General features: G+C 33.7%; 1 protein-coding gene across 3 annotated transcripts; it reads left to right on the forward strand.

Moving 5' to 3' along the window:
- Positions 1 to 2545: 2545 nt before the first annotated feature.
- LOC105785700 (protein ESMERALDA 1) lies at positions 2546 to 9295 on the forward strand. 3 transcript variants are annotated; one of them, XM_012611826.2, is made up of 10 exons: positions 2546 to 3139; positions 3920 to 3989; positions 5084 to 5151; positions 5270 to 5358; positions 5989 to 6186; positions 6449 to 6653; positions 6775 to 6942; positions 7743 to 7910; positions 8013 to 8170; positions 8654 to 9295. In XM_012611826.2, the coding sequence occupies exons 1-10, from the start codon at positions 2774 to 2776 to the stop codon at positions 8814 to 8816; spliced, it is 1653 nt and encodes a 550-aa protein (XP_012467280.1). In that variant the 5' UTR covers positions 2546 to 2773; the 3' UTR covers positions 8817 to 9295. The 3 variants fall into 3 exon arrangements, with proteins under 3 accessions (XP_012467280.1, XP_012467281.1, XP_012467279.1); XM_012611827.2 differs by having other exon boundaries at positions 2547 to 3139; positions 7809 to 7910; positions 8013 to 8203; XM_012611825.2 differs by having other exon boundaries at positions 2549 to 3139; positions 8013 to 8203.
- Positions 9296 to 9750: the final 455 nt, after the last annotated feature.

Raw genomic sequence — 9750 nt, forward strand, 5'->3', positions numbered from 1 at the left:
GACTTCAGCATTCAATGAAGATCCTAGACTCAATAATGATGGTGAAATTCCTTATTAGTTAATTGGCATGTACCTAGGGGTGTCATTTTGTATCTTCAATATGTTTTATTTTGGTTGATCACAAGTTGAACTTATATGGTGTTTGACTTTTAATGTCTATATATCATGTATATAAGTGTGAATGATAGGGTTATGGTAATCTATGACTGAAGCATTTGGATGGCCAATTTTGAATGTGGATAATGGAATTAAGGTGATTAAGATAGTATAGATGTTTTGATATGAAAATGAGATGTTAATACATGTTATAATGCATGATTGAATGACTTATAATGGTTTATGTCACTTTATTATGTATCGGTGCCAATAAGGCATATTGGTTACATGTTTAGGGTGATGAATTATGATATGTTTGGCATGGTTAGTTTTAAAGATGGTTAAATGCATATATATGATCTAATTGTAAAGTTGAATTGAAAAATTACACAAAAAGGTACATTTAGGTTCTACACAGGTTGGCACATGACCGTGTGTTACATACAGGCTAGTGACATGGCCGCGTAATCACTAGAAGGTAGGAAACTTTTAATCTATACGGGCACAGTGAGCTACACGACCATGTGACCCTTGTTTGTAAAATTTTCCTTCTTTTTGAAAAATTTCCAGTTTGATCCTTATTTGTTCTCGGGTCGACTTAAGAGCTTTGTAAGCTTGTTTGAGACTCAGTTTAGTTTGTAAATAATATTTTGCATGGTCTATGAAGTATTTTATTGTTTAATCGAATTTTTGAGCCTAAATTGAACGTGATATGTTTTGATAGTTGTAGTAACATTTTTAGCTCGAGTCTGATGACCAAACTGGGTAAGAGGTGTTACATTCACTTCTTGGCTCAACAAAGTTTGTATAGCCTTTTGTATGTTATGTTTTGAGTTGGCATGTACTTATTGTCAAAAGTTAGTTTTGGAGTCCATTTTGATGATATGATATCTCTAATACTAATGTTTTGTAATCTAAGCATGTTTATATATGTGCAATGGTATGATTATGAGAATATGTTAGTATGCATGATTCATTTATAATGTTTATGTCATGTATCATTTGTTGCTTCCATACTAAGTAAGCTATTTTGATGTTTGAATTTGGAGATGTTGTGATTATTATGGTGACCATGTATTTGAATGTGTTTAGATAAGAATGGATGGTGTTTAAAACATGTATTTTAAGTATCATATGTCATGGATTTGATTTATTGATGTTTTAGGTCAAAATAGGTTACTTTAAGGGTGATTTTTGGGTCTTGACAAACTTGTTTTGGTACAAGTGGCCAGATGTATTAGTACAAGTAAGTTAGTAGCAGAAAATGAATAGTGACAAGAACTTGTATCGGTACAAGTACCCACTTGTATCGATACAAATGGGGGCAAACAGGGTTTCCTCCTTTATTTTGAGTTGTTTTGACCCTCGGAGACCTATATTTGGTCTCAATCACCCTTGAACACTTAGAACTTATTTCAAAATGTTTTTAAATTGTTTTAAATGACTTGAAAATGATTTTAATCAATGTGAATATCTTATCATGAATTGATTAATGCTTGATGTTTATATTGAATTTAAAGTAGAAGTTAGTTCGAGTTGCTCCGAGAACGAATATGGTCTCACATTTAGACCTGACAATCACGTCGGGTGTGGGGTGTCACACTATGGGTTAGTAATTGACTTTTTCATATTGCAAAATGTAATGGATACCATGGGATAAAATAGGATAATATTGAGACAACGAATTTTATTCCAAAGAGATTAAGAATATTCTATGAGTATAACACACTTATAATAAGGTCATTGAATGAGCACTTAATAAGTAGCTTTCGCAATGATATATAATAAGAGAGAGTTCATTCATGGTATATAATGAAATGTCTCCATGATTAAATAATATTCTAATTAATAAGCATAGAGTCGAAACTTAATTACAAATTATTTGAGCCTTAATTATATATATCCAATCAGTCCTTCCGCTAGCTCGAGATAACCAAAAACAAATTACATGTAGAATCGATAATTGTGGAATGAATGAAAAGAATAGGTAAGACAAATAGATCCATGTATCATTATTCACAGTAAATGCATTTTTTTTCTAAGTATAAAAGATGACTCGGAAATTAATTTAATTTTTTTAAGCTCGTGTCTAGGCTTCAGCTAGTCTATTCTGTCCAAAAGAAATCACACATAGACACCTCTCAGAATACGTAGTACTTTAAAAAAAACAATTCTAAATTTAAAAGAAAAAAAAATAAAGTACTTATTTTATTATTTAATTAAAATTTTCACTATGTTTAAAATAAAAAAACTATATTTTATATTGGTAATATTCATAATAAGTATTTTTAAAATCGAATCCAACCGTGACGGAGCTAAACGGAAAACACAAATACATTCTCTTTCCTATTTCCCTTCTTCTCCTCTGGCAGTCCCTCCATTCCAAAGACCACGTCACGTACTCTCCTTTTTTTCTTTAGCCTCTGTTTTATTCGCTACATGCAATGAAATAAAAAATTACATTTCATTTCCTCTCTCTCCTCCTTTCCCTCTCCTTCTTCCTCTCTCCTCTCCTCTTCCGTTTCTCTCTATGACGTCGCTATATACATAATAATAAATAAAACAAACATATACAAAGCTTTCGTCTTCCTCTATGATGTAGCTGCCATAAGGAAAAGAAAACAGAGGAACTGATTTTATTTCATTTTTCTATATTTTTGTGTTTGTTTTTTCTCAAATGCACGCCAAAAATAGGGTTCCTAATAGCGGCCAAAGCACCCCATCACCACCGGCATCACCACTACGGTCACCGAGGTACCGCCCCGGGAGGAAGTCGGGTAGGTGCAGCCCGTTCCAACCGGGGCGGACCATTGCCCATCGCTTCTCTTGCTTACTTCTCTCTGTTCTTCTTCGTCGACAACGGATTTTCCTCTTTGCTCCTCTCATTTATATCTCCGGGATGCTTCTTTACATGGGCACCGCTTCCGTTGATATCATTCCTGTTGTTAAACACCGACCCTCACCCGGCTCCGTTTACCGGAGTCCCCAGGTTTACGAGAAACTTAAAATTTATATGAATGCCGATAATTCCTCTGCTGACGCGGTGAGTCACTGGTATCTGATTTGCTCCTTTTAATCTATTTGGTGAATTTTTGGATTTTGCGCTTGCGGTTCGGCTTTTTATATGGTTTTCTGTTCTGGGTTGGTTTTGTTTGTTGCTCGTTTCAAAATTTGAGTTTTTTTGTTGTCTGATCTATTTTTCCTTCTGGGTTTGGTCTTGATTGAATTTTGGGAACTAGGACAATGTAGTTAGCTTTTATTTTTTCCGTTGGTTTTTTGTTGTGTTATTTTCTATCATTCTAAAAATTATTAAAAGTTTAGGAGGTTGGATATATATTTTTTAATGCAAAATTCAACAAAACAGAATGCTTTAATCAAAGAAACAATTTTTATCATTGTTCTTTCTCTTTTTTATTTTTCACCATTGTTTTCTCAGGCAGTAGACCCTTGTGTCTTGTTGTGCATGCTCATTTCCAGCAGTAACAATCTTTTGGATCTAATATGGGTCTGAAAAACATTGAAACAGTTGCCATGATATCATCTTATAATTCGATTAGATGATCAGATGCCTTGTATCGTATCTGAAATTTCACTTTTTGTTTTCCAGCTTCTCTCATTGGTGTTCTTAAGAGCAATATGAATTGTAATACAATGATACTCTCTAATTATGTCATGTGAAAGTTTTTATCCATTCAACGTGTGTTGTTATTATTTTCCTGAAATATCTGCATGTTACGACTTGCTGCATTTTAAATTGATTTTGGAGATTTACATCAGATGCTGATTTGTGATTATATCTGCCTATTTATTGAATTTGTTGTAGATTTTGACTGTATGGAAAAATTCCTATAAAGGGGGGCAGTGGAGACCTTGTGTAAACAAGTCTTATGAAGGTATGAATTCATATTCCCTTTATTCTATTGTAAGTAGCTCATGAAAGTTTTCTGTTGCTTTGTTGACATCAATTAGGTTCTTTTAGTTTTCTGACAAGTAATATAAACAATGCCTCTATTTCTGAATCTCATTGTTTCTATTATTTTGGTGAAGGTAATTCTCTCTTCTTTTTTTTCTCTTGTATCTACTCAATTTCTTGTTGATGGTAACTTTCGCAAGCATCAATATTTGACTAACAAAAACGGGAGGAGTAGTCATTCCTAAGCAAATGGTTTTGGCACATAAGACAATATTATTACATGCCACAAAGGTATCGGAATCTGAGACTTGATTCATTTAGAGTTATAACTGATGGAAGCTAAAATACTTTGTCAAGCTTCCTGCCTCGTCCCAATTACAGATTATAATATTCCAAGCTATCCATAATTCTAGATTAGATGTAGACATCATTTGTTTGAAAAGGTCAGACCACTATGCATATTTACTGGCTAGGTTTTAAGGCTGGTAATTCAATGATCTTGTAGTGCTCAGTGTTGCCAGCTAAGTTCCTTTGTTAATAACTATTTAAATAGCATGTCTTTTATTGTTGCATCTGTGATTTGACAAAGTTTTGTGATAATATTTTGATTGCGCTAAGGAGAAAATTATAGCATTAGAAGATGACTTTCTTTCTGTTAAACGTGTGTGAATGCCATGTTTCATACCAACACCTTATATCATGTTTGGTTGATGTGATTTCTTTTGCCTAAACTGTCAAGTCTGAGTAATGGAGTGTGAGATTGCTATTTCAAGGAAAAGAAAGAGACAAGGGAGAGGAAATATGGAAGTCAATTATGTGAAGAGTAACTCCTTAAAATTTTTGCAAGAATCCTAGTATGTATGAGGACCTCAGGAGCTTCATTAACCTGCTAGTGTAAATGTCTTACATATAAGAGTTTTATATTCCATTTCTGGTGCTTTGCACATTTGTAGTACTTGTGTTCTTAATGCACATGCACTCATGAATGCTTCATGTTTATATTCACGAGTATGGTTATGGTTGTTGACTATCTTCATTAATTTAAAATTTGGCTGTTTCTTTTAACTACTATAGGTTTACCTGAATCAAATGGTTACATATATGTTGAGGCAAATGGAGGCTTAAATCAACAGAGGACATCGGTTGGTTCTATTCCTCTTTAGTCTGTATTTAATATTTGTGCTTTACCTCTATAAAGCTCGTCTCTTTTATGGTTTTGTTAATTTATTTTTTATGTACGTGGTTTTGGACATTTTGTAGATCTGCAATGCAGTTGCTGTGGCAGGCTATCTTAATGCAACCCTTCTAATCCCTAATTTCCATTTTCATAGCATATGGCGAGATCCCAGGTCTGTTATAATTTATTTTCAGTTGCCATGTTGCTTATGTGCCATCAAGGAAAAATGATAGTCTCAAGCCAGAGTGCCATTATCATCTTTTCATTTCAAGACTTGCTCTTTATAGGCTTTGTTTATTGTAAAATTAGAATGAAAGAAGATTTTTCAGAAAGGTCTTAAAGTGAAAAGAGATTTGAAATAACATATTTTATAATTTAAACAATTTTCTTAGATGCCAAAGAATTGTTAAAATGCTATTCAAAATTTCCATGAACCAAACATAGTTTCAAATTTTCTGTTCAAGACTTGCTCTTTATAGGCTTTGTTTATTGTAAAATTAGAATGCAAGAAGATTTTTCAGGAAGGTCTTAAAGTGAAAAGAGATTTGAAATAAAATATTTTATAATCTAAACAATTTTCTTAGATGCTAAAGAATTGTTAAAATGCTATTCTTCAAATTTTCCTTGAACCAAATATAGTTTCAATATTTCTGGGTTCATCTACCTCATTTGTTATTTTTACAGATCATTTCTTTCTCTATGTGTTGAACTTGATACTTACAAAACATTTTCTGATCTCATATTTTGCCAATCATTTTGCCATCGCATTGATTGAATCCCATATGTGGTTTTGCTTTTCCAGCAAATTCAAAGACATATATGATGAGGAGTATTTCATCAGTACCTTAAAGAACGATGTACGAGTTGTTGATAAGATTCCTGAGTACATAATGGAACGATTTGACCATAATTTGACCAATGTTTACAACTTCAGAATTAAAGCATGGTCATCCATTAGGTATTACAGGGATGTGGTCCTGCCCAAGCTGCTTGAAGAAAAGTGAGTTTCAGCACTGATTGTTGCATAACTATATATTTTAAAGTTTAGCTTTGTTTACTTGAGTGCCAAATGGTAATTATAAAAGTTAGTGCTCATAGGAAGATGATATGAGCAAAAATACTTATTTTTTGCTATGTGTATAGCTTATATGGACACATTTTCGTCACTGTTACCTTCTTCTAGTTGCATTTATTTGTGGATAAATTACACTGTTTAATGTCTGTCTTAATTTTTGCTACTTTATTCTGATTGAATGACCCAGGGTTATAAGAATTTCTCCTTTTGCAAACCGCTTATCATTTGATGCTCCTCCTGCTGTCCAAAGACTCAGATGCTTGGCAAATTATGAAGCTTTACGGTTTTCAAGTCCAATACTAAGGCTTGGAGAAACTTTGGTTGCAAGAATGAAAGAGCGCAGTGCAAACAGTGGTGGCAAGTATCTTTCTGTTCATCTTCGGTTTGAGGAGGTTAGTATTATTTTAATAGAAAATGTATTACGAAGGTTGATAATTTTTCTGTAATGACTTTTAGTAGCAGTAATCATCAACTCCATTTTTGGAAAGTGTATACTATATTTTTCTTATGCAGGATATGGTAGCTTTCTCTTGTTGTGTATTTGATGGTGGGGAACTGGAAAAAGAAGACATGAAAAAAGCAAGGGAAAGAGGCTGGAAAGGAAAATTTACAAAACCTGGTCGAGTTATACGCCCTGGAGCAATCAGGATTAATGGAAAATGCCCACTGACTCCTTTAGAGGTATTGTCAGTTGATTTTTTTTGTTTAAATAAAGGTTCAATTTATTGTTGTCATTAGAAAAAAAGGGGGGGGGGAGGGGGGCAGGCATGCGACTTGGTAGATTAGGGTTGGTAAAGAACAACTTTAGGAATGAGGTTATTGTTAGTTTATTATTTACAGTTGTGTTCGCTGAAGATAGACTGTCAGAGGCTCTTAAATTGCTCTAATACTTGATAAAATTTCTCTGTTTTTGCTGTTAATATGTGGCATCAAAATGAAAACTAGAACATTTCAAACTCCTTTGCAATCAAGCTTATAGGATGTGTAAGAAAACTAGAAAATTTCAAACTCCTTTGCTATCAAGTTTATAGGATGTGTACCTCGAAAAGAAATCATTCATTATGCCATGATTGAATTTGCTTAATAGTTTATGTAAAGATCATGGCAGTGGAAGAATTTGCTTCGTTATGTCAAATTCTGAATTTAGTCCCTGTACTCCCCTTAAATTAGGATTTAGCCCCTGTTCTATTATTATATCTAAAATAAGGGTCAAAAGAGTAAGAATTGTGCAAATAATAGAATAAGGACTGAATCAACTTTTTTGTGTAGTGCTTGGACTAATCTCAAATGTTATTGCTTCTTTATGAATTCTGGTTCCGCTGGAAATAATGGAGTGCCTAGTCTAATTACCTTGGCTATGTGATAGCTGTGTTTTATATGTTAATTTAAATGTTCCCAAGATCTTTCATATGCATGTAACTACAAGGATATCGACAGTTGCATCTGTGATAATTTATTTAATATTTTGTTGCACTTAATAGGTTGGATTGATGCTTAGAGGAATGGGATTTGATAATAATACATATATCTTTTTGGCTTCTGGAAAGATATACAATTCTGAGAAAACAATGGCTCCTTTACTGGAAATGTTTCCCAACTTGCAAACAAAAGAGATGCTGGCATCTGAGGAAGAACTTGTTCCATATAAGGTCAGGAAGCATATAAATATTTGAGCACTTCATTAAGTCCTTCAGTAATGCTTTTGTGATTGGACTTTCTATAATCTCTTTGACTTGGAATATTGCTTTCAGAGATTTTCTTCCAGGATGGCTGCCATAGACTATACTGTTTGCCTTCATAGCGAGGTATTTGTGACTACTCAAGGTGGGAATTTTCCTCATTTTCTGATGGGCCACAGGAGGTACCTGTACAGCGGACATTCCAAGACAATTCGACCAGACAAGCGAAGGTTGGCACTGCTATTTGATAACCCTAATATTGGGTATGTATTTAACTTTTCTACCGTTTTCCCCCTTGAAGCATGGACCAAAATGATTTATTTATAATACATACATAGATTTTATATATATGAAAATATAAATAGACCAACATTTCAATTAGGTTCGGGCCAAAAGTGGATTTTTTCTCTGTCTGTTTTGTGACCATAATAGGGTAGCAAATGATACTGTTGGCAATACTATTGGGGATATATTTGCACATTTCAGAAGACGTACGGTTGTATTGTACACTCTACTTGAGAGTTAATATTAATTAGGTTTCTTCTTTTGCAAAGTAAATACTTGATGGGATGGTTTACATTTGATAAATTTTGGAAACGTCTCTAAGGTAATCCAGGGAGGGCTGAGATGTTTTATAGTGAAACATGCATCCTATTTGTGATAACTGGAAATAAGACCTGTGGGATTCAAATTTACCTTCTTTTTAATTCCAGGTGGAGAACTTTCAAGCGACAAATGCTGAATATGAGGTCTCATAGTGACACAAAGGGATTTGAGCTCAAAAGGCCCAATGATTCGATATATACCTTCCCATGCCCTGATTGCATGTGTCGTACAAACAAATCAGAAGCAGCAAGATCATCATCAGCTACGTGATCTTGGAGGATTTTGATGGGTGAATGTATTTTGTTCCTGTAAACATAGCTAGCACATATTGGCACTGGCCCCCCCTTTTCTTTTGTCTAATTTTTTCATTCTTTTAATCCTCTTTATGTGGAAAGAGGGCACACAATTCAAATTTGGAGCTTTGAGGACATTTTTCAGAGGTCATACTGAAATTCTCAGCTGCATCTTTTTTGTATACGATGTTCAGAGAACGAAAATTGACGATTTTGCTAACGGAGGATGTCCCTGGCATTATTGTTTTGTGATTTTGCTGTAGCAGCAACTGCTGCATCTATCAAACTGTTAACACGGTATTCTTTCACACCCTGGTTTTATGATTTTCTGTAAATTAGTTGCAGTTTGATTTGGAAGAAATTTTGGTGTAGGTTGTGAGAAATCAGGGTATTATTATTGATAATTCATATTGAATTTTGTGAGAAACCAGTTTTATGATTCAGTTTTGGTGTAAATTACTCTGTCCCAGTTTCGAGAATTTGTTTGTTATTAAATCTTTCTGGATTTATAATCCTTGATCTTATTTTTTTGGTTACCAGTGCAACAGAGTTAAAACTTCAAATGGCAAGCAGAAAAACAGGCAGGGTACAATCTTTTCGGTGATTTGCTTATAGAACATCAAAACAAACGTTCCATACCTATTAGCTACTGTTGCAGAAGACGGTTAAGGCATTAAGGCAAAGCCTGCTATTATCTGGGGATCCTGATAATTATATTCTGGTTTTGTCAAACAATACTCAATCCATGCATCTGTTTTACATAAATTTTACAAGTTTCACTAGTTACAGACATTATCTCATCAACTTCATTACATTGATGGATAATTTTAACAATATAATCACAATGTCTACATAAACTTCCAAATAAATCTGATATTTATATTATGGTCGATAAAAATATTGTTTTCTTA

This window comes from Gossypium raimondii, chromosome 1 (genome assembly GCF_025698545.1).
Source record: "Gossypium raimondii isolate GPD5lz chromosome 1, ASM2569854v1, whole genome shotgun sequence".
Lineage (NCBI taxonomy): Eukaryota > Viridiplantae > Streptophyta > Magnoliopsida > Malvales > Malvaceae > Gossypium > Gossypium raimondii.

Excerpts from the sequence above, each read along its gene's own strand:
- LOC105785700 (XM_012611825.2), top strand. The coding sequence starts at position 2,774 with ATGCACGCCAAAAATAGGGTTCCTAATAGCGGCCAAAGCACCCCATCA. Across the intron at positions 5,152-5,269 it reads TAAATCAACAGAGGACATCG|ATCTGCAATGCAGTTGCTGT; the intron begins GTTGGTTCTATT and ends GACATTTTGTAG. Across the intron at positions 6,943-7,742 it reads GCCCACTGACTCCTTTAGAG|GTTGGATTGATGCTTAGAGG; the intron begins GTATTGTCAGTT and ends TGCACTTAATAG.